The sequence below is a fragment of the Lepisosteus oculatus genome, chromosome 7 (assembly GCF_040954835.1).
Source record: "Lepisosteus oculatus isolate fLepOcu1 chromosome 7, fLepOcu1.hap2, whole genome shotgun sequence".
NCBI classification, from domain to species: Eukaryota; Metazoa; Chordata; class Actinopteri; order Semionotiformes; family Lepisosteidae; genus Lepisosteus; species Lepisosteus oculatus.
Window position 1 is genome coordinate 23277889 of NC_090702.1, and position 24310 is coordinate 23302198.

General features: G+C 40.9%; 2 protein-coding genes across 8 annotated transcripts in view; both read right to left on the reverse strand.

Annotated features, from left to right (window-relative positions):
- The window catches only part of LOC102693625 (myelin regulatory factor like), a 45669-nt gene extending 38421 nt beyond the window's left edge, over nt 1-7248 (reverse strand). For both annotated transcript variants that reach the window (XM_069192295.1, XM_015352739.2), the window contains exons 1-2: nt 3715-7248; nt 828-912 (exon numbers count right to left, since the gene is read on the reverse strand). In XM_069192295.1, coding sequence (XP_069048396.1) covers nt 828-873 — 46 coding nt within the window. In that variant the 5' untranslated portion in view covers nt 874-912; nt 3715-7248. The remainder of the gene's footprint in view (nt 1-827; nt 913-3714) is intronic.
- Nucleotides 7249-7322: 74 nt separating this feature from the next.
- Nucleotides 7323-24310, reverse strand: part of rab3ip (RAB3A interacting protein (rabin3)) — a 41886-nt gene continuing 24898 nt past the window's right edge. For 3 of the 6 annotated variants that reach the window (XM_015352890.2, XM_015352893.2, XM_015352892.2), the window contains exons 4-13: nt 24042-24252; nt 18961-19056; nt 17907-17999; nt 17754-17831; nt 16926-17129; nt 15752-15880; nt 12008-12120; nt 10196-10295; nt 8706-8775; nt 7323-8025 (exon numbers count right to left, since the gene is read on the reverse strand). In XM_015352890.2, coding sequence (XP_015208376.2) covers nt 7943-8025; nt 8706-8775; nt 10196-10295; nt 12008-12120; nt 15752-15880; nt 16926-17129; nt 17754-17831; nt 17907-17999; nt 18961-19056; nt 24042-24252 — 1177 coding nt within the window. In that variant the 3' untranslated portion in view covers nt 7323-7942. Of the gene's footprint in view, nt 8026-8705; nt 8776-10195; nt 10296-11045; nt 11313-12007; nt 12121-15751; nt 15881-16925; nt 17130-17753; nt 17832-17906; nt 18000-18960; nt 19057-24041; nt 24253-24310 lie in introns of those variants that run through there. The other 3 variants (XM_006633517.3, XM_006633516.3, XM_069192296.1) reach the window with 3 other exon arrangements.

Sequence of the window (24310 nt, forward strand, 5' to 3'; positions counted from 1 at the left end):
TGATGGAGGCACCTTTGGCAAGAATTACAGTACATCTGCAGGTCTGTTTGGTTATGTCTCTATCACTTCTGCACAACAGCTTGGTGCAATTATTACCCATTCTTTTTCACTTTAACGTTTCCTTATGAACATAATGCTGCCATGCTTGAGCGTCAGGATATTGTTTGGACCGGGTGACTCGGTGTGTTGAGTTTGCATCAGATGAAAGACTGAGTTTAGACCAAAAAGCTCCACATCACTATAATGCAATAATGCACCTCTGAGTAGACAAATTCCTCTCCAAAAATCATTTTCAGATAGAACTAAATGGAAAAATAAAAAAATCTTGCCAATGCATTAATCAATAAAATGTCATACCTGAGGCAGGCACCGAGCCAGATCAAACAGCAATGACTATGCATGAAATAACCCCCATCACCACCCAAAAAAATACTTTGTATAAAACAATTATCCAGTGGTTTATGAAATAATATCAGTCTGTTAGAATAATACAAATTGCCTATAGAACTACAAAGGATTAAATTATTTTTAATATAGTTACTGTCAATTACCTAGTAATGATAGCAAAAACCCTGCTCTGCCCAGACACCTCTTTCACCATTGCATTACTTACATTTCTCTCCAATATAAGAACATGAAAAAGATGGAATCCATCTGGATCATCTGCCCTAGTTTGGTTTTAGGAGATAATTGATTTGTGGATCTCATTTGGCCCTTGCTTGAAATAAATTAACTTATCATTTCTTGACAGAAAAAAGACAGTTGGAGAATGGTAGAGTCAACGTTTTGACCAATGAACACTTGACGATGTACTTCGAAAGTCTTACCTTCAAAAAACTGCTGCAGAGCTTCATTCTCGCCGAGCACATCCATTAGCCCTTGGACAGCTCCCTGCGGGTCCACAGCAACCAGCTGCCCGAGACAGACACACTTTTACTTCATACTTATGATATACACATCTCATGGTCAGAGTCGACAAGCGACAGTGAGACCGTCCCCTTTGCAAAGTATGAATGAGAAACAAACATACAACTGGCGAAAACAACGTCCTGAGACATTACAAGAAAACTACAGATATCATATCATGAGAGCATAAGGAATTCAGAATCGCATTTGTGCTGGACAGCTGCTCTTTTTCACAAAAGTACTGTCTCTTTGCGAATACCATAATAAAATATTTTGAGGCAAATAAAGAACGGAGATGAATAAAAGAATAAAGAAAGTACATACTACAAAAACAATTTTTAACAGGGTCAATAGTATCTTATACTAGAACACAAGACACAAAGAACGACTATAAATTGCTCTTCAATATTGTAACGTAAATCTAAGATCTTTGGAGATGGTGTCCGCTCATTTACCAAGTCTAAGGGGATGTCTTCAGTTTCACAAAGCATAGTTTCGGTTGAACCGTCAGATAAGAACATAAGATTTTGTTGTGACCAATTGCCGGTAAATATTGTTTCCATTTTTACACGTGAAAAAACAAAAATGTTATTTAATAACAGAATAATTCAGAATGATATTTTTTTTCTATTAAATATATAACTTGGAAATTCCGGGTTATTTAACTCATGACAGGTGCAATCAGGTATTTTTGGCACACAAAAGAAAAGATCGCATACGCAGTCCGTCCTTAAATTCTTAACTGGTGAAGTGAATTCTCGATTCTCTTCCTGATCTGCTGAGCAACGAGGCCGGCGAACGATGGCCGCTGCGTGTCACTCAGCTGGGGTAAATGAACTACTGTTACAAAAAACAATAGAAACTGACAACTGCTGTAGGCGATATTGTGGATTATGCTCTATTAATCAACACATTGATCATAGAGAGAGCTATATGCTAAAATCGACCTTCACAAGTGACCATAATGAAGAGCCTTTATTAACAATAATTACAAATGTATTATACTTATTGTTCTGGCACTTTAAAATGATTGAGGATTCAAACAGCTTCTGTTCAGGGCTTTGTTGACCTGGGATTGTGTGAGGAGCCCTTGGACACATTTCACGGCCTCCTCATGAGGAACCGCTTAACAACAAAAGCTTTCCGACAACTCCTTTTGAATGACAAAAAACAATCAAGAGAGAAACGCAGAAAAAGCATTCATATGATTTAAGGTAATATCAGGCAAATAATTCATAATATTTTTTTTCTTTTGTCATTAAGCAATTGTTTCTTGAAGAGTGCATACTTATTTATACAAAGATGAAAGAACAGAATCTCACTTGACAAGACACTGGTATGGGCTCAACATGAATTTTGTGTTGCACTGACATTTGGGAAGTATTTCTGAAGTTTATGCCGTTTTCAAACACATTAAAAAAATTGATTATACTTTCCCATTTTTTCACTTGTTGGCTTAACCAATAATTATTTTCATAGCTGTCTGCTCTATTAAAATATTATATTAACCTAGGATATATTCATTATGATAATGAATAGAAACTAAAAAAAAAACAATGGTAGAAATGTTTTAAAACCCATTAGAAGCAATTGTTAAAATGCTAATGATACACAATCATTTAGTGGCATTTGCCTAAAACTAGATTTAAAACAGAAATATCTTGAAAAGTCACATCATTTTGGCTAGTATTGGGAACACAATATCACTACAAACTTGGGTTTTACCCTTCAACAAATTCCAGGAAATTACTGTTCATGTTTCTTCTAAGATTAATAACTTATATAAGAGCAAGAAGTTCAATGGCCCTGTTTTAAGAGAGAACCCCCTGTTAGCTCTGAAAAAGGGTGGGTTGCTTGGCCAGTCCTGTGTAGAGGCAACATTTTAGAAAAAGAAAAAGGGGATTGGTTGTTCTTTAACTGCTAGCACATGCAGAAACAAAAATACATAATTAACAAATTCTTGCTACTCCTGTCATTTATACACCAAGAAACCTCCTGCCAACTCAAACATACAATATATATTCTTATTCAAATAAGATATGGGATAAATCTGTATCTCATCATACCAGATCTCAGCAGGTATGTTTTAATTTAGTTTGAATGTTTGTGTCATTATAAAACATAATGGTTCCCTTAGAAATAAAACTGGAGTCTTCTGTACTTTTTTGTCTTTAACTCTTTGGCATTCTGTACAGCCCCAGAATGTTCTATCCCATACTCCCCTGCTTGTAGCCGTGCTGACACACCAAGACACGGAGTGCATCTCCACGTAGCAGTGATCCATTATATAATGGAGAGAGGCAGCTTCTAACCTGTGTGATGCAACAGATCTTCCTATTAATCTGGATCACTAGCTGGAGGCAGCCAGAGATGTAACAGAAACATAGCCTTACACTTTCAACCTGTGGTGTTAAGCCTACAACATTCTGTGAAGTGATTAGTCCAATCTGTGCTCACAGATTTAACATGATGAATTACGAACAGCATCGCCAAACTCCCATTTGTTAACAGCAATACAAACAAAACCAGGCAAAGCAAATAAATCAAAAAACGGCTGAAAGATAACCCATAATATTATCGAGGCTTTTGAAAATTTATTGGAAAAACCTGATCGCTGAAAAGATAAACCTTTTTATGAAAGAAACGGGTAATGCTTGTTTGCAAAGAACTGTGAAAAATGCAACTAAAAATTCTTAATCAAATCCTCAGCAAATAAAAATCTTTAAGAGTCAACATCCCTCGTCTATCATCTTATCAGCACTATCTGAGTGGAGGATGGCGCAGATACATTCTAGGACAGGTGCTTACCTCTTCACAAAGATCACTCAATTAAAAAACCGTCGCCAAACTGAGGGAATCAAGTGTAATCCATTGGTTACGATACAATTCCTTCAAAGTCTCTGAAATATTTTCCATTTAGAAAAATTTTAGGTCCTTTATTTGAAAGAAATTCCCCCGACAACTCCCTTTCAAAACCAGGCTGTGTCTCTGCACTTCCCTAGTAGACTTTGTTCCCTTGTCGTTGGGATGTAGTTGCGCTCCACACGTAGGTAGGTGTACAGCTGGGGTTTTTATGATCTTATATAGAGCCATAAAGCAAGAGCTGTGGTCATGGTGAGCACACACACAAAGGGCAGGATGGTGGAGGAGGATGCATTTTGCAAAAGACCTTGGCTCTCCCTGCCATTTTCCCAGTGAGACCATTGTGGCTGAAATACTTGAACATAGGTCAGACTAAATACATCAATATTCCCAATAATAATTACACAGTTCTTTTGAAGGCTAACAGAATTCTTACAATTCATCAAGCCGTGAAACATGTGAAACTTTATGGCTAGGAGACAAAATGCCGGGTTTTGGGATATTTTGTTCTCATGTTTCAGGATTTCAGACGTATATTAATAATACAGGGCTCTTTTGAAATCAACGAAAAACATCAGTTCAGGTCATGGTAAAATTTTGCTGTAAAAAAGGGGATAAATATCACTCCAGTGCCAACAAAATCCAGTGCCTGGCGTGGGGCTGCAGTTGTTCGCACTGCTGCCTCACTGCACTGGGGCTCTGGGTGCAATTCCTGGGGTGCTATCTGTGTGGAGTCTGTATGTTCTCCCCGAGTTCATGTGAGTTTCCTCTGAGTGTTCCCGTTTCCTCCAGCAGACCAAGACAGTGAGAGGTTGACTGGCCCTGCTGTGAACTTGTGCATGGCTGTCTGTGTGTGTGCCCTCTGATGGGCTGGCATCCTATCCACAGAGTATCCTGCATTGTGCTTTGCTTGTTGGGATAGGCTCTGGCTCCCTTGCAGTCCTGTATTTGTTAAAGTGCTTAGAGAATTTTGAGATTTCAGAGATTTTGTAATTAAGTTAAAAGTGATTGGATGTAGTTTCAAAATCACTGCATATTTTCTTGCCTTTCACAGCTTTAGTAAATGGTACATACTGTAAGCTCAATTTGAATACTCCACTTTGATGTTCATAGTAATATTTTTAATATTAGTTAACAAAGGCTCTTTTATAAAGTCCTTCACTATAAGGGACTGCAACGCTATGTTTATAATTTGGGGGTTAGAAAGAATCAACATTGATGACTGCATTTCAAACCACAACAAAAAGTCAAATGTACACATTAACTTGTAAACACCTCCAATTTACACCACAGAATAGACTAAATTTCCAGGTATGCACAGGGCCTTACTCTTAAGATTCAGAAAGAGGCAACAAAACTTCCGGTGAAGTCAAGCCTGTTTGCCTGCTTGTTTAAAATCGGGAACTCCCAGTCTCACAACCCCATTCCTTTGGTGCTTCCCTACCACTCTAATACACTTTCTTCCCCCAGGACCATTATTAACAACTACTCCATTTTACAGGACGATCCCATCCATTGGTTCTCTTTTTTCTGACCGCCCAATCATCTCTTAGAGCCAACCACCCAATCTACATAAACTTCTGGTTCTCAGCTCCCTTGACCGCACTCAGCAATCACCCCACCAGGCACCTTCCCCTGCAACATAACTCGCTGCATCACCTGCAAGTGCATATCTAACTACATGCTCTTTCAGGGCCCCTCAAGTTAATTCCAGATCACCCAGACAACATCCTGTATCTCCAGCAACCTCATTTACTGTGTCTCCTGCAAACAAATGCCCAGCTATCTACATTATGGAAACTAGGGGACCGCTTCAGAAACCATGTTAGGGCTGAGAAGATAAAAGATTTCTTCAAGCCCAGTGTTTCTCATTTTACCTCAGACGGCCACGATCACACTGATCTCCCCGTCTCTGTTCTCAAAGGGTTTCTCAACTCTCATAGCGGAAAGACTACAGAAACGGAACCTAAAACTATGTTCACACCATCCCCCTTCTCTCAATGACAGACTTATTTTTGTGTAATCTTCTCTATTCTCATGCAGGTTTTGACTTCACACCTTTCTTCACCCCTCTCCACTTTGCACTTCCTGAGTGGTCTCTCCCAGCTTTTGTTCTTCTGTGCTATTTAATCTTTGCTGTCTGCTCTTTCTCACACCCGAAGAAGGCTTCACAGCCGAAACGTTTTCTCTCTTCTCTTTTCAGCATGGAATAAACCTATTACTTGTTCCTTTGCAGACTACGCATGCTGACGCTGCTACCCACTTCATCTAATAGAAATGCTGCTCTCGATTTCAAGAGTGTTTTGCGGACAAATGCTACTTACTTGTTAACTCTGCAAGCAGATCATGTTGGAATACTTCTGTGGTGAAATGTCTGAGGCACAACCTGTACTTGTTCACTCGTACATCACATTACAGTACATTAGTCATTAGTGACTAGTGAGCAAGAAGGGCCACATCACATCACATCACAGTTTGTGGGAACTTTCACTCTTGCCCGTGCTAAGACCAGATGTTTGTGACAACTTGACAACTTACAGTACTTTCACAAAGTTCATGATTTGGTCAAATTGTTCTACTACATCAACAAATTTATTTTGTTAGACATTTAATAACCAGTGTGAGAAACTGGGACTGCAGTTCCACTTTGATGCCTCAAATACTGAAATAGCTTTGGTTTTAGTCCAGACTACAAAATATGCAAAGATATTAGAACAATGTACTAGTCCATTGGACCCCCAAAATATAGCACTGAACCCCTTAAAGAGTTTTATTGAAGTTGGGATGGATGGATCTGTGAATGCTCCCCTGGAGTTTCAGGGAGACAAATTTCACAATAAAAGAGGAAAAAAATACAAACCGATATCTCATCCATTTCCTGACATGATGGGCCTTGGTTTGCAGATCTCTTTGTGTCTTCAGTCATGTTGCGATTCCTTCACTAATAATTTTCACTTAAAAAATGCAACATACAAGACAGAAATAACACGATGTCAAGGCTAGTAAACCAGACGTTTCAGTATCAGTGAACAACTTCAGCCAGGCATTTTCTAAAGCAATCATTACCAGCACAATAATTATAATGTGCCAAATCAGGGTCCTACTGCAGTTCAAACACTATATTTAAAAGTCTGCTTATTGAATGCATTTTCCTGCTTCTGAGTGTCATGTAAAAATGAATGTATTCTTGCTGGTGGTAAAAAAGACAGTTCCACCACATACACAGTATCACACAGTATATGAGGCTATTTCAAAAAGTAAAGGCTAAAGTTTCTGCCTCCCTACCCATTAAAAAGCACTGCTCTTCACCTGCACCTTACAAGCAGACAATCTCAAACTCCACAAGTTGGACCTGGTTCCTAAACTATGGCTATTATAGAAAAATACATCTAAGGCAAAATGATACGACATTATGGAGCGCCGTTGGGTCCTTAAAGATCGCAAGCATTTGGCAGAGGCCGGATCATAGAAAATACCGCATCGCTTTAACTAAATTAAAACTACATAAGTACATATCCACCTCCGCTTTCTACACGTATCAGCACTCCCAAGACTCTCAGAGGTATACAATTTTATTTAATATGTTCCAGAAAGGCACTAAATCAAATTAAGGAAAGCTTTTGTGATTCCAGTGCAGAAAGGTAAAATGATACATCAAACATACAATGATATAGATATACTTACATACAATACATACATAACTATGATGCCACTGACTGGCGACTAGTTTGTATTAAGAACTATGAGCCTATTATGAGGGAGCAGTTCTGCTGTTACTGTATGAATCACTTTGGATTCCACATGGACTTACTTCAGCATCACATGTACAGGTTTTTCCATAAATGGAGAGAACACAAACGCAAACAGGATCAAACTTTGAATAAATGCATTCATTAACAAAGAGCGGACATCTTCAGCAGCTCTTCCTTCTGCCTTTCGAAACACACAAAAACCTTCATTTTTAGTTCGCCAGAAAAAAAGCCCAATGCAATTTGTTCAGCTGCGACATATTGGGTGTATTGAGAACACAGTACTTGAAATACAGGGTGGACAGGTCGAGGAGGGTGAAATGTCTTGCAGCCAGTCTGTGGTATTGAGGATCACTGAAAAGAGTCCTCCTGCCTTTAGAGATGTGCCTCGTTGAAAGAAACGTTCAAATCCCTGCTCTTCACAGTCACAGCTCATCCCTGTAATACCCCAGTTTTGCAAAAGACATTTCTTTCCGCAGCTGCATAACTTCCCAAAACATCTGTTCAGCTGGAAAACACATAAAAAAGCAGTTCACTAATTCATTTTTATTAGTATTCACAACAGTTACACAAAATATTACAAATGATGGGAATAAAGGGGTTTTCCTCTTGGGTGAATTCTTTCTAAATTAAACAGAAAAACTGGACTCGGAGGGGCTTGCTTCCTTGAGTGTTTAATGGTACAGTACAACCCGATTCACGCCTCTCCAAACTGGAGAGTGCGATAATCATTGAAGCAGGTTTAAAACCGAGTCAGCACTAAGCAGTGTCCTCAGATTAAAACGCCCTCCCTCCACCTGCAGGAAAATACTCTTCAAGGCAGAGGCAGGGCTAGCCAAAATGAAAAAAAAAATAATATGAAACAAAATTGAACCAATACCAATGTGCAACTACACCAAAGCACTTGGACACATTCCCAATCTTTCATGTAAAAAAGGCTTGATAGTGCTAAAAGCAGTAAATTTGTTTAAGCCAAATCCGTTTTGCCAGGGCAAGAAATAAAAAAACGATTTTGTTACAGCTCTTTTTGAGTAAGCTGGGGTGAAATAAAAAAAAAACAACAACCAAATTCTCACCCTAAGGCAACATGCCTCTTTGATTTGGTTTTAGTTTTCTCCTGATGTGGGAAGTATTACATGATCCCGGGTTCGGCCAGACACGCTTTTAAGTAGCTGAGAGAAGACTTACCGTCTTGCTGTTTGACGAGTCCTTGATGGATGTACCGGATATAGGTGAAGAAGTTGCAGACAGAGGTGATCTGGAGAACAGGGACAGAGGAGACGGAGAGGAAGGGGAGCAAGATGTGAGCTGGCCGTCTCCAGTCTGATTCCAACCATCGTTCATTTCAGAAGCTGTCTATGTCTTTACAAACACAGGCATCCCTCGATTGTTATTAGCATAATTCCATTATGAAAACTCAGATACTACAAATGAAAGGACCATTTCTTTATCTGTAAAAGCCTCTGACTGATCCAGAGTTCGTTCCACAAAAATGTTATTTTCATAACTTTGAGACTAGTAAAGTCACTGAAATATGAAAATGTATGATACATATGTATTTAACCCTAGTTAAAATAAATGAATTATCAAATAGTGTTTACAGAGTTGTAGTAATTCTTTTTTTTAACCTATTTTGCTGGGTAAATGTAGCTATTTTAAAGTTCAATACTCATTTAAGTCAATAAAGAAGTTTAAGTGTTTCAAGCTCAAAGCTATTTCTTTCACAACCTGAATAGAGGGGAAACCCTGTTTATTTACTGGGCCTCAGAGACTAAACAGGAATCTCTGCAGTTAAAATGCAGGCTTTCACAACCCCCCACCCCTCAAAATATAACAGATCGAGCTATCAGCTGGAATGATCAGGGCCTCATTCTTTGTGTAGTTGTAGAATATTCTCAATTATCATAGAGCACAGCTTTGAATTTCAGAGACGTGACCAAATGCTGGGTTGACAATTTTCATAGAAGTCAAAGTGTTCTTGTCTGGATAGGCTGAACGTATACAGTAATTGGGTCTGGTCTGAGCTGGGAGAGCTTAATTAAATTTGCAGTGAAGCTTGTGTATCAAATTACGGAAGGATTAGACTGAAAAGCAGTAAAGGAATCCCATTTTTAACTCTTCTCTTTCTTTCCCAAATAGATATCTACTCCGCTTACAGGTCTCACCAGTCTCACTACTTAAGTTTCACATTCACACAAATCTGCACTCCACGTGCACACTGCACAAGCATACAAAATCTTTTTTCTACATTTTTTTGTCTGTTGTACATCTGATCTCAGTGGAATCCGAGAGTGGGCAGATATATATATATAAAAAAAATAATGTTGCAATACACGCATCTGTACTGCAGTTTGTATTATATCTGTCCACGGTATAGAGCTTTCAAATCAATCTACCCTCAATACTTACTTTGAAGACAGGTGACATAAAATGGAGGGAACAAAAGCATAATGTTCACTTACTGAAAATAAACAAAGCACTAAAGATGAAAGCACTGAACTCGTGACGTGGCACTAGTAAAAACTCTCGGCTCAGTTCTCGGAACGGCCTGAATTTGATCTGCTGCCATCATTACCAAAGACATTTTACATTTTCTCTTCACATTTAAAAAAAGTGAATGACCCAATATAGGCAGATACATAAGGGAGGAGTAACACTGTACTTGTGTTCTGACTTACCCTGTACCGACAGAAGGGCGACACATAGTAGTAGTTGCTGGAGTCGCCAAACTTGATTCTGTGCTTGCAGGTTTTGGTCTGGCCACTGAGTGCACACTTTCTGAAGACAAAGACACAAATACTGAGCACTGCTGAGGCTGCCCTATGAAAATACAACCTTTTCCCTTTTTTACCCCCTACCTAGAGCTTGTGATTCACGGATGAGTTTCTGTGGTTTTCCACAGTTTTTTTCCTGACCACTCCCACTTCTCCTCAGGGCACTCCAGGGCTAGAGGTTTTCCAGTTATTTTTAAAGCACCGGCATGGTTAAAGACGTGGAAAGAACAACTAAGTCGTTAAATTACCAGGATGAAAGCAGAGATGGGAAGGAAGCCACTTTCCTCCGGATCTGTTAAAGCTGATGATGGCTTGCTCCTGACCTCAGGGTTTATTGGGACAATAACATGATTTTGCTTTCTACATTTTCAACAGCAGAGAGGCTATGCTCTCGCTGAATCTTATCCAACTATCCCTCACCAAAATCCCTTGGGAGTAGGGCATCCCAAAGTTTAAAACTCCCCCTTTTGAGTGACTGTGTCGCTCTCGGTGTCCACTATCAGGAAAAAAAGAAGCCAGATCACATCATGACACCTCAGGAATGTGAATATTTTTCCAGTGTGAAGTGTGAAGAGCACAGCTCTCCCTGCTCCTTCTGGGTTTCAATCGTGGTGGCAAGCAGGAACAGCTTCACTCTCAGACAGCAGATAACTCTGCAACGTCTAAAACAGCAGGTCTCCTGCCACACCAGCGTTTTACACTGCCTAGACTTCAGAGAGCAGCCATGTTGCTGCTGTGACTGGTTCAGCGTACTGAGCCCTGTTACACCACAAGAACCTCATTTTATCTTTGCCTAAAAGTCTTTCCAGTCTAACTAATCTGTAATCTGTACACTAAAAATTAATACTGGCAGAGGCCCTGCTCTGTACAGGCATATTTACATATGGGCCACTGGAACTAAAATTCTTTCATCCGAAACCAACCTCTTTCTAAAAAAGCAGACGAGAGCGCAGGATTGTGGAAGTGGGGAAGATGGCCGACACGTGAGGCAACTTACGTTATAATTTCAGACCTCCAGCCACTAAGGCAAGACAACAGAAAGAAAAGAAATGAAGAGGCAATGAAAAAGAGGCCAAGCAAACGACAAAGAAAGCTGAAACAAGAGAACAAAAGTGAAAATAAAGAGAACGCTCAGCGAACAAACAAGAAGGACACCTCCAGTTAGAATATTGGATTTTACTTAACCAAACTAAGTACTAGTTATCCTTACTGCGTAGGATTTAGACAAGCCAATCTGCATTACTTTAAGCCACTAATTCACTTATTTTCTAAAATGTTTCTTTCGCTACCCTTGCATCCAATATGCTAACGAAGACTGTAAGCGCAGACCTGCAGGTTAACAGAAAGGAGTATGGCGGGAGAGATCTCCGATGTACTGCAGAGTGGCGGTGGAGAATTAACATTATGGGGAAGATTTCAAGACTCTCAGAAATTCCCTTGGACAGATATGAACCCGATTCCAGTTATAAACCACAAGACGTCAATCAAGTGACTTAAATCAAGGTTGGGATCCTACTCAAATTCACCGTGAATTTCAAAGGGCTTTCAAATTATTGGATTAATCTCTTAGAAATCAACTCTAATATGTAGCCAAGGCTGTTACGAATTGTAAACCGAAAGGAATGATAGGCCAAAGCAGGAAGAGAAAGTAAGCTGAGATGGCCATGGTCATGATCATCATCATCTGCGGCCAAGCCGCTGCCGCTCTGTACTCACTTCGGTCCCCCACACTCCACGGCTGAGGCCTTGACCACAGGCAGCGGCTGGAAGCCCACCGGCTCCACACTCAGCGTGTTCTTCTCCACCGCCTCCAAGATGGCCGACGCCAGCTGCCAACACGGGGAGGAAAGAGAGGGAATGGGACTGCTGTTGGCACGCGCAGTTGGTGTGCTGCGGAGTGTGGGCGGGTGAGAGGAAAAGCGAGCAAGCACCTGGAGCAACAGCCCGACGTTAAAAATCCAGAGCCGGGAGGAAGGGGCTCTTTTACAACTTAGTGCTAAATTCTAATACTAAAGTCATAAAACAAAGCACTGCCTGTACTCTATAAACTACAGGCAGAATAGTTATTTTAAAAAAAGTCTTATAAAAGGTCTCATCATTACCTTCCTACTATTACTCCCTCTGTTAGATATGCAGTAAGCTTGCTCTGAAGGAATGAGTAACAGCAGCTTGGGACTACAGAAGACCTGACGTCAGGGACTCTGTTTTTCATTAATCAGAGTCGGCATCATGGCAGGATATCTTATTACAATGTCAAATAAGGGACTAGACTAGCTTGTGTTTTTTCCAGCAGTCCGTAGGTGTGCTGTATATATCAGTTGATGCATCTTATAAAGTATTAACAGCAGACTTGGCTGGAAGCATGTTCCATACTCGAAATTGTATTTAAAAATTGTCAACATTTCAGCAAACAAGCCTTCATCATGACAAATTGGCAGGACATGTGTCCTGATGAAAGCTTGTTTGCTGAAATGTTGACAAATGCTAAATAAAATGTATTCTGTTATTAATGTTGGAGTACTGAACGCACATCCAGCTGGTTCCAGTGTTTATATTGCTTTTGCCTGTGGAAAGCGGCTCTGCTTTTTGAGTGTTTTTTTATCTCTTTATATCTTATACAGTACATTGGCAGAAGGAAATAAGCACCTTTGAAAGACCGACAGGACAGCTCTTTAATTTAATTACCAGTGAGTTATACTATCAGTGGCTAACAAAAAAAAAAGCTACTGCCCAGTCATAGAACTGCTGGCAAAAAGCTAGCAGAAGCAGAGGACTCTGGAGCTGTGGGCAAGGACACCAGTGGCAAGTGTGGGAACAGCTCGCTGACACTGCCGCCATCAGTGAGGAACCCTGACACAGCTCGCCCAGGCACACACACAGGCACAGTCCCCTGCCAGCTGAGAGCTCAGATACAGGAGTACCAGAAACCCAGAGGCCTAAAAGCTGGCCTAGCCTTTTCAGATGCAGCCTTCGTGAGCTCCGATTCCCCAGCTAAGGGGTGTAGAAAACACTATGACAGCCAGAGGTCTACGCCACAGGCAACAGCAAAAAAAAGAAACAACCGGAACCACAATTCAGTACAATGAGCAATAACAAAACAGAACATAACAAAGGGAATTGTCCATCTCGAAGCAGAAGAACCCGCCAAAGAGCGAAGGACAATATGGCCAAGAGGCATAATATGCCCAAGAAGTGTAACCCCTTTGTGGTGGTAGGGATGTGCAAATGGAAAGGTTCCATGTTGTGTTATTTGTTATGCAGGAGCGTGGTCTTCAACATCTGCGACCCCACGTGTGCTCAATGGGGTTGATATCAGGATTCCGTGGAACATACTGCGGATGTGTGATGCCTTTTTATTTTCTTCCACATTACTGCCATGTTGGCTGAGTACGAAATTTCATTGTACTGCAAGTCTGTGTGACAGGGGAAGCAAAAACGTGGGCGTGAGACTTAAAATACCTCAATAGCAAAGTGGCAGGAGGCCATCTTGTAAATCTAAGTCATCCAACCTGTACCATCATTGAAAACAAGGTCCATTTTTTTTTTAATGGTGATGCACAGCATAGCACCAGTACTATGTCAACCGGGTGGTTGGAATTTGCGGCCTCCCGATCTCCACGTTCTTGCATCCGCTGGAGCAAAACAGTTGGAACCACGATTCACCAGAGAAGATCACTAATCAACAGAACTGCCTGGGACAGCGTCACATTTCGGTAGCCTAGAGAAAATCACAGCTTTGATCAACCATACCGGTGTAAGGCATTCTCCTAGCTGCAACCCTGGGGAAGATATGATGAACTGCACCTTCCTTCCTGCTATTTTTGCTATATCTTGTAGGCTCTGATGAGGAGGTTTTGAAACCAGCCTTAAGAATGCCCTTTTGCTGGGCAGTAGAACGCTTGATGTGTTTGGGGTTGACAGCTGGCAGCTGCAAAACCACGGTCACTAAACCTGGTAGTGTTGAGATTCCAACATCAATTTGACAGGTCATGAGCTCATGCTTTGATTCTTATTCTAGACACATTCTATGAATCTAAAACACAGCCTTGGTAAGGAGCAAAAACCCATAGGCATCAACATTGCACAAACTCATTTTCTGGCAACTCACAGCTCCCACTTGTATCATTTTCACAGAACCAATATGGGCAACAACCGGCAACTTCATCATTTTCGGGTCATTTCACTCTGCAAGGGCAAATATTTCTGTACTCCCAGAACTTCCTAATCAAACTTCACATGACATCATGGGACTTGGTGAAATCATGCGTTTTCCAGTACAATGCTTTTTTGCTAAATAATTAATGTGTTAAGTCATTAAAGTCATTAAACATTAAAATACACAGATTTTAGTTTGCCAACTTTGGGGGAACAAAACTGTTGGCTGAGCATTCATACAGATCTTTAATAAAATTAGAGAAGCCATATTCTGCAAACTACAGGGATCAATGGAAACGACTGCAAATGGAGATCTCCAGTGCAGAAAGACCAGCCCAAGAGAAATTCTGGACTAGGGGCCATGTGCTCACAGAATTAGTCACTGGAGCTCTTAAAGACCAAAGGCCCACGCAGGAGGAGGTTAATACTTCTTCAGTATATGCAACTGAAGCTTAAAACTTTCAGCAAAAATAAGTAACTGCAAAAACGTGTCCTGCGTATCAGGATTTTAAGCTTTACAGCTGCATTTTGCCCTTTGAAACTAAAAATGCTCCAGAAGCAAATGCCCTCCAATGTTTCAGATTGGTTATTCCAGTGAAATGGTGCCATGGCACTGAAAGATTTGAGCAACCTTTGAACATGTTATTTCTAATGCACTCATGCGGATCATAGATGTGAATCCCCAACAGAGCTCCTTCCACATGATGTTCTGAAGTGTGAAGTGGAACAAGGGGCCTGTTTACTAAAGGTGTAAGCAAGCTTGTTCACGGACAGGAACACGCCTGAGGGGGCAGTCTCGTGCTACTTCAGAGAACGACAGCACATTAATTATTAATTATTTTGAAGAAGTGTTTTTAACCGTAGTTTTCCTTTTACACTGGCAATCTATCCGCTGTCAAATATTAATAGAGTTTGCTGGAATATCTATGCATTTAAAAAATGCTATGAAAAAGAGATAAAATCCAGCCTTGGGCTGTCAGGGTACACATCAGGGATTCCCAGCTCTAGTCCTAGAGGGCTTTCTGTTGTATATGTCTCTTAAGCACATGAGGAGCAAAGCAAATCTGTTACACAGCTCCAACCAAGTCAATAACTAGTTAAAGCAGATCAGTAAGAGCTGTGCTGTATTGCAATCCTGCCCGACTGGTCTGGGGAATATATACTGGATACATTTGTATTACATAAGCTGAACTGAAGCTGCACTCCTCTCCTGCCATTGTGTAGCTGCTTAGATGCTGCTTCTCTGTTCTTTAACACAAATTGAACACAATTTATGGGCACAGCCTTCAAAAGCGATGTCCTCACCTCACTTTTTGAGAAAGTCAAGCAGGGGTAGATGTCTTCTCTGTAGATCCGATCCAAAAAGGAACAAGACCTCTCAAGAGTGGGCTCTTCTCTCCATGCCTTGAACTCGCTGAAAAGCAGAGTGTCCACCTGCGAGGAAAACAAAAGTCACAAACTACCACAAAAAGTGCAATATAACACACAGAATGTAAACAGAGGAATAAATGTACAGTAAATTGTTTTACTGGTATTACTGGTTAATCACTGAGTTTATTAGTGGTATATGACCAGCACTGTTCTTACTGAATCCAGAACCAATAGGGAAGATGGCTTTCTTTCATTTTAATCTTTTGCAATCAATGGCAGAACCTAGTTCCTGAAAGAACCCTAACCTCCATTTTCCTGTATAGTGTGAAACAGGAGTTTGGGTGAATATCAGTACTGCTACGTAAGACTTCACATGAGAAACACTGTTTGCTCATATCAGTAAGCAACAAGGTTTAAAACCCAGCATCAATCCAGCATGTTTCTTCAGAATTAACAGAGAAACGGGTACTAGACTGCACTAGTGGAAAGTACATGGAAGAGTATTTTAAACAGAAAACAAAGTACTTTTGCCCAATGGAACAAGCTACATAGACATGTTGCTGAAGGCGATACTTTTTTCCCCCAAGAAATGGCTGGATGAGATCCTTGGATTAATTATTAACTACCAAACAGCAGTGGCCTTGTCTCATTTGTAACCTTTTCCATATTCTAGTCATTTTCCTTATTAATACATTACTCTATGGATTAAGATTTGGCATTTAAATGAAAAATTCCCAGCTTTGTAACTTATGTCTCAAATAAACACTGAACTATCATGTTCTCACCTCCCTTCACTTGCACATGAGTAAATCCAGTGAGGAAAAGGGATGTTTTTAAAAACAAGCAAACTGAAGTATGCTTAACTTTTAACAAGTCTAAATTCAGAAACTACCTGCATTCAGCATCATCTCAGCTTTCACAATTTCAAGACTGCAGTGAATAACCAGAAATAACCTCTCAAGTAGGTATCCTGAAGTAACTTGGAAAGGAAGTCCTAACTGTGTGGTGTAACGAAGGCAGTGTGAGATGATTGTTTACTGCCCGAGGCTGGCTCAGAAGTGTCCAGCAGAGGGCAGTGCGACAGCACGAGGAGCCAGCAGGCCGATACCTCTCTGCAGTCCCTGACAATGGGCTGAGTGGCGCTGAACTCTTGCTGACTGCCCACCATGGCACTGCTGGTGCTCTTGTTCCGGGCGTGGCCCTTCTTGAAAGGGGCTCTGGGGCCCGGGGGCAGGTCCTTACTGGGAGAGGTGGGGGAGGTGGACAACACCAGGGTCTTCAGAGCTGCTACCTCTGCCTGCAGCACATCAATCTGCAAACGGGCACAAAGACACAAATGGTGAGGTTTTTTGTTTTGCGTTGTTTTTGCCATTAGCTGTTATACACTGCCGGCACTCTTTATCGTGATGAAAAGAGTGTCTCTTTCCACACGCACACACAAAGGATCACATGCATTTCTGTTGTTTAAATGTATTCAACATTTTTTTTCTTCTCTTTTCAGCAAGGAACAAACCTTTACTTGTTCCTTTGCAGCCTACGCATGCTGACGCATAATATCAATCAATATCAATTAAGATCAAAGTCCAACATTGTTATGTTAATTCTGCTTTCTTCCCTGAAGCACGTGCTTTGTGAAATAAAACATGCTCGAGACAGTCAACACCGGTGCACTCATTCTAGTTGGGATTAGGGCTGTTCTTCTATTTCAAATTCACATTCACACAAAAAATGGTACTGATCAGGGTACTAAAGGCATCCTTCTGCACTTCGTGATGTTCAACTGGAAGGTGCTGTGCTTTGAGTGCCCGCATCTTCCTCAACAGCTAATTCGGTGCCGCACTGAAACCACTGCAGTGTGCAAAGCAACGGCCTTGTTAATGTTTCACCTGCTCCACCTGAATGAGCCCATTCAGAGGGCCGGGCGCTCTCCACTCACCTTCCCATGAGCCTCCTTCAGCTGCTTCTCTGCGGCACACTGTTTCACGTTGGCCTCTCTCACCATCTTGTGGGCCTCCTGTGGACCAGCACATGGTTAAAGGCCAAAGCCGCTACCTGAGCGCACTTCCTGTCACAAGCCTTAACCACCCACCTCTAAACCAACCTCAACCAACGTCCCAAGCAAGCCAAGCCCTTCTGAAAGTCCACCCCCAAAACAAAGCCTGTCAGTCCCTTTAAGACACAGCTTTAAAACGAAAAAAGGAAGAAAGAGGAAAACAAACGTTAAGCTAGGAAGACAGATTCCAGACAGATTTTATTAGAGAGGAACTAACAACTAAAACGGCATAGAGCTAATGGACTGATTTAGCACAGCTTAACTGTAAATCTGCTGGTGGTTATTTATGCATGGCTCCAATTCTTTATAATGGCAGAGAATAATTTATTGGACAAGCTTCTTTTCTCTGTGATGTGTGAAATGGCTCTCGATTGTAAGAGATCTGCTACTAGAAGAGTCGGGAACAAGCTACCCAGGCATGCTGCTAATGAAGATGCCTTGGCTTATTTCAAGAAACAATGGATGAGATCCTTGGTCAAGCAGCTTGTAGCAACCAAATGAGCCAGATGAGCCGAATGCCTTCCTCTATTACCTTTCTTTTGGACTATATTAACCTGAGCAAACTTATTTCTGCAGATTCTCCAACAGGGGGCAGACTCACCCCCTTACTGTACACCTACCCACAAGGAAAGTGGAGAAACAAATTCTTGATAAGAATAATATGAACACATTAGCAGTATCTGTGAAACCACATGTGAAATCCACTTATCACACCTCAGTGAGTGCAGAAATGTCGCACCTTTATGATGTGAATGGGGGCAGATTTCATCTGAAAATACTTAATAAAAACGGTGAGAAAAAATGCTATTTTTTCTGGATTAAGCCACGGCACTTTTTGGGGGGGAATTGCTCTGTGGGAATTAATGACACAAATTCAAGTTCAAATTAATGCATAATTTCCCCAAAATCTTCTTTTTTTTTTTACAAAACAAGATTTTGAGACCAGCTTATAACAACCCTATAGAGGAGAAAAGGGTAATCAGATGTGCTAAACCAACTGAATAGCTTTATGTCTTTCCATCCGTACTGGCTCAAAGTGCTCAATCACAGAAACTCAAGTGGTTCATTGTGATGAAGAATCCAAACAAACCTCAAACAGGCTAGCTGTGAGTTCTTCCAGTTCTTGCCCAAGTTGGTCCCTTACTTTAGATAGTCTTTCACATTCTTCGTCTTTTAACTTAAGTTCCTTAAAAATAAAATAAAATAAAAAATAAAAGGAAAAGGCCTTATTTCTCTGCCGAAACCGTAAAGTATATACCGTACAGTATGTTCAGATTCTTTAAAGCAGGTGTACTGCGGGTCTGCAGTTTGCACCTCAGCAACCGTCCTATCCAACATACAAGAAAACACCTCTGCAAGCCAGCAATACAGCTTTGATTCTGTCAAGAGTTTTTCAGAAATAAAAACACCTTTTCCCAAGCGCCACTGGCCACTGGAATTCAGACATCCAGGAACTGCAAGGATATGTGTAAGGACTCAAAAGGAAAATGTTTGAGTTAGCCATTTCTATATTACTCAACTGAGCACGTTCACATACTGCCAATAAGCAATAATGGTTTTAATGGTGAACGCTATGACAGACCAACAAAAAAAAAAGCAGAAATTAGAATGGTCTTAATACGTGCTGCGATATAAAATGTAGTTATGATAAAAAGCTGTGCTTTCCACTCAGAAATGTGCTTGGGAAAACACCTTTCAGTACCTGTGGTATAAAGATTGCTATGTTTCACACCACCTTAACACTGCTTGTCCAGGCTCTACAAGAGGAAAGGGACAGATTCTCATAACACCATACCTGCAACCTGGTGCAAAGCATGCATTGCTGATGTACTGCTTGTAGTGCTTCCAGCGATAGTCACAAACATGTAGATTTTCACAGCACAGCCCTGCTTATCAATCCCTGCTCATAACGAAAGTCATTCAGCATAATGAATTTACCAAGTCATGTCTTTTCAATAAAATGACAGTGTACCTGCTACAAAAATTTGTGAAATACTGAAGTAACGATAGGCTTGTTTTAATGTTCAGTATACCATTGGGCTGTGACAGAATCTTCTTCTTCCACACCTTCAAGCTACAGCACTGAACTGTGGGCAGTCCAGCCCCTCTCCCCCCCCCTATCAAGCTACTGAAGTCCAGACCCACGTGTCCTTTACACCTTCCTGCAGATCCCTCATACATACACAGCACTGTCAGGATTAGCACCATGGCAACAGGCAAAATACCTCTGCCCTGAAGTAAGTGATAAGGTAATGGGTGAAAATACTAGACAACAAGGTCAGCCATGCTTCTTAGGCTAACACACTCTGCGTGCGGATTCAGAGTCTGTAATTACAAGGGGAGTAAGAAATGTTTTCAGCCTTTCTCCACAGTCCTTGCAAGCTGAACCCGTGTGTCCCACCATAATCCCTCCTGGTCTTTGTTAATTCGTTTCAAAGCGGACTGACAAGTCGGCAAGCCTCTGCAATCTTTTGTATACGTGCCTTTTCTGTCTTTTTGAAACCACAGCCCCCTCTTCCACAGGATGGTCCTTCAGAGAAGCCTTCAAAGACGCGTTCTGACACTGACGTGCACAGTCAAAGGGAATTTAATTCAGTACACTAAGGCTCTGTAGTCTTTCTCCAGCACTGGGGTTCTCGGCTGTGTTGCCATTCAAAACAACTGAATTTGTCGTTTCTGTAGGACAGGCACAACGAAGCAATTCCATAGGATCTGGGCTTTGTACATATCCCTGATTGTTTAACGCATAAAATAATTTTGTAATTACTTTTATCACGGATTTCAACTCGTAAACTTATCTTAATTAGAAACCTGTAAAAAGGCATAAGTAAGTGTGAGCTTTCTGTTCAGCGTCTGGCTGTTTTTGTCTTGTTTTCTGTGTTTTTTAGTGTATGTTAGTTTTGTGAAAAAAAAAACTTTCAAACGCATAAAAACAGAATCTGGCTTATATTTGGAATTGCTTTGTGACCAAACAAATACAAAAATGTATTTGAAAAATGATGATCGTGGGCAAGTCCTACAGGGCAACTGCCTCTGACATACAAAAAACAGGGCCAAGAGCAATGTAATTCTGTTAAAAAGACAGCTTTGCTATGGACCTAGTGTAATCTACCTACACAAATTGCAATAGCTTTTATCTGGGTTTCCCTTTTTATTAAAAGAAACTTAGGCTAGATTAAACAGTTTTAGTTATTTCAATGCTATGCTATATTAATTTCATGTTTCACACCTGGATTGTGTTTCATCATTATCTGTTAATACCCATGTCTCTTTTTGTGCACACGCTTCAACGTCACAGTTCTCCAAATCCTGCTCCAATCTCACCCTCACTTTTTGGACCCATATACTTAATGGTATGTTAATTGTCTGTCCCTGCTGTATATAGCCAATAAACTGCAAAAAGTAATTTTGTATGGTAATAAAGGTGTGCAGACACTAGTAAGTTTGCAAGGCCTCATGGGTAGAATAGTTTATAATACAGGAACAGGAGAGAACATACAAAGTAAACATAATGCTACTGAGGGACACTATACTTTACCTAAACAAAAAAATAGGAGGAATTACAGTTCCCCAAAACGGATACCTCAAAAAGAGAAAAATCTCAGCAAACCCTGTACAGGTGATAGCCTAAGCAGTCGGCTTGTGGAAGGGCAGGGGTATATACGAGATATTAGTGTCCATTTCGAAAAATGTAACTCAATCATTTCTTGTTAGCCTTTTAAGTTGTTTATCCATGACCAACTGGGAGCTGAATTCACATTACTCTGTTGGAAACTGACAAAGAAATTGAAATGCATTCCTGCCCATTAAAGAAAACATGCTTTTGTTTCAAATGGGAAATGACAACAGCTCTCAACTGCAAACTTAGCTGTTCTGGATGGCTGCAGCATGCATTATGTATTACAAGGGGAAAAAAGCATAAAGTGCCTTAGAACAGTCGAGAAAGTACACATTACGGTAAGTTAACGGACTTCAGAGAGCAGGTTAACGAAGAAACCTGTCTATGTGGTGTTTATTACAAGGATGTGGTAGACTAAATTCAAATTGTGCTTAGGATGCAGAAATGCATAAGGACACTTACAATACTGTACTTGTTAATATTAGTATCTTCAGTGTACCACTAAGCACTTATTTGGAAGTTCCTAATAAGAAGGCTAAGCTCCTAGTTGTGCAGAGAGACCGCATTCCAGAGAGGAATAAAGTTTCCTTTCACAGTACAACCTGTGCTTTCGCTGGCATGCCAGACAGATCTCTCTGGATTTCTCAATGTCAGCACAGATTAAGGCCTCTGACACATGGCTCCTCGGAGCTGGTGATTAACCTATTTTCCACCTGGGGATCTGCACGCTTACGAGTGGCTTGGAAACAAGGGCATGAAAAATTCAAATAAGGGACTTAAGTCTCAAAACAAATGTTTTATATGTAGTTACAGTACATTCTAAGCACTGGTTATCAATACTGTAGTTAAAATTTCCCAACTGTTTTTCTTTACCATGGTTGTGTATCTATCTGTATTATTAATTTACCAGAGCTAGAAAGGGGATTTTTAAAACATACAAATAAGTACATATTTGCAAGAGAAGCATTTTATCATGAGAAAAACACTGCAATGCTATTTGTAAGACCTGCTGCAGAACAGCACTTGGGGGTACGGAATAAACTCAACACACTGCTACCACATGGCGGACTCTGAGACTTGAACTGCCTGTTTTGCCATATCTTGTCATAAAAATAACTGACAACGTTACAATAATTATATATGTAAATGTATTTTCTCCCATTTGAATTCCAGCTCCAGCTATACAGGGAAGCCCATATGTCATGGAAGAAGGTTTTGGATATGCTGGGTATCCCCATCTCACTACAAGTCCCATTTTCCTCTGGTGATCCCTGTCTGCAACAGAGATTCACAAGGCCAGTCAAATCGAACACTGGTTCCCTTCTTAACCCATAACGATATCCATAGGAACTTGGATATTCCACAGTTTTTTTAAGCGCAAAATGCATTCTTTCCTATTGTGCTGTAGGGTGCCAACATTTTTAGTAATCAAATGCAACTGGTATATATACATTACTTTAAGCATCACCTTTAGTCCAACACAGATTCATCACTAATTGTATGAACAAAAGCCAGCCAGAAATACACACAGCAGTTATTTTGGAGGCGTTTGTGGAGAGTGTTGACACAGCAGACAAGGACCTGACTAATTCCAGGTAACTGCAGGATATGAATGAAGGAAACCGAATGGAACCCCCTTCAGTTTTAACCCTGAAACACAGCTGGAAACGAAGAGGATTTTGGTCTAATTTCCTGTTGAAGAACTACCATGTTGCACACTGCCCTGCTCCATTCCTGTGAAAGCTGTCTTTGTCAGGATCAGACATTCAGACTAGGAGAAATCTAAAGACTTTTCCCATTCTCCTCCTATGCCTTCACCATCAATAGAGCTCTCAGTATGAACAGGCCAAGGATGGAAGAGGCTCCTTTTTCACGGGCTCATCAGAAAAGAATAAAATCAAACTGCCATACTGTTTCTTAATATTATTCTTAATTATCACATATTGATTATGTTTGTCTTAATAAAATTCAGAAATTTCTTAATTTTGCTTTTAGATTTTTTTACTCTTTTTCCTGAAATAATAACCAATTATTATATCAAGCTGCTGGGCTGACACATTAACCTTTAATGCCCAACAGGTCCAATTTCAAATTAAAATGGTAGAATTTTGATTGCAAAATCTTTTTAAAGAGTCACAAGATCGGTGACCAACTAAGTTACAATTATTTTTTAGTTCTCCTGATGGTAAAAGTAAAAAAAATATGCTCAATATTAATAGATAAGACATTTGAGCTGAATACACCTTTTGCCATTGTGTTTTGTACAGTATTTAGAACAATACCGCCACGTCTGTGAATTTGTAATGCTGCTCAGCCTGCTCTTGAGCCTTAACACCTTGCTTTAGTTTGTGTAGGACAGTGACGGCAACAAGTACAGCTCAGGGCTCAGGACTTGACACTGGAAGGTTCAAATCTCAAATGGGACACTGCTGCCATACCCTTGAACAAGGTACTTCGTCCAGACTGCTTCTGGAAAGTTCTGTGGACAGCTGTGGAAGAGTACAGACTGTGAAGGAGAGTCACGTTCGCGTGCAGTGCTGGGGATGCCTTACCCTTTGGGCTTTAGCAAGCTCCTCCTTCAACCTCTCATACCCTTTCTCTCTTACTTCCATGACCGAGGGGCTCCTGAGGTGGGACAGGCTGTCGGTGCTGAGGCCCAGAGTCTCCACGCCGTCCTCGCCGCCCGGCCCTCCCGATACCCCCTCCTGGAAGTCGGCCTCCAGCCGGGCACCATGGGAGAACGGAGCGTCCGCCCCTGGGACACTGGAATGACACGGGCAGCACAGTTCACGGTGGCCTGCCAAGCAGCAGCAGGGCAAAG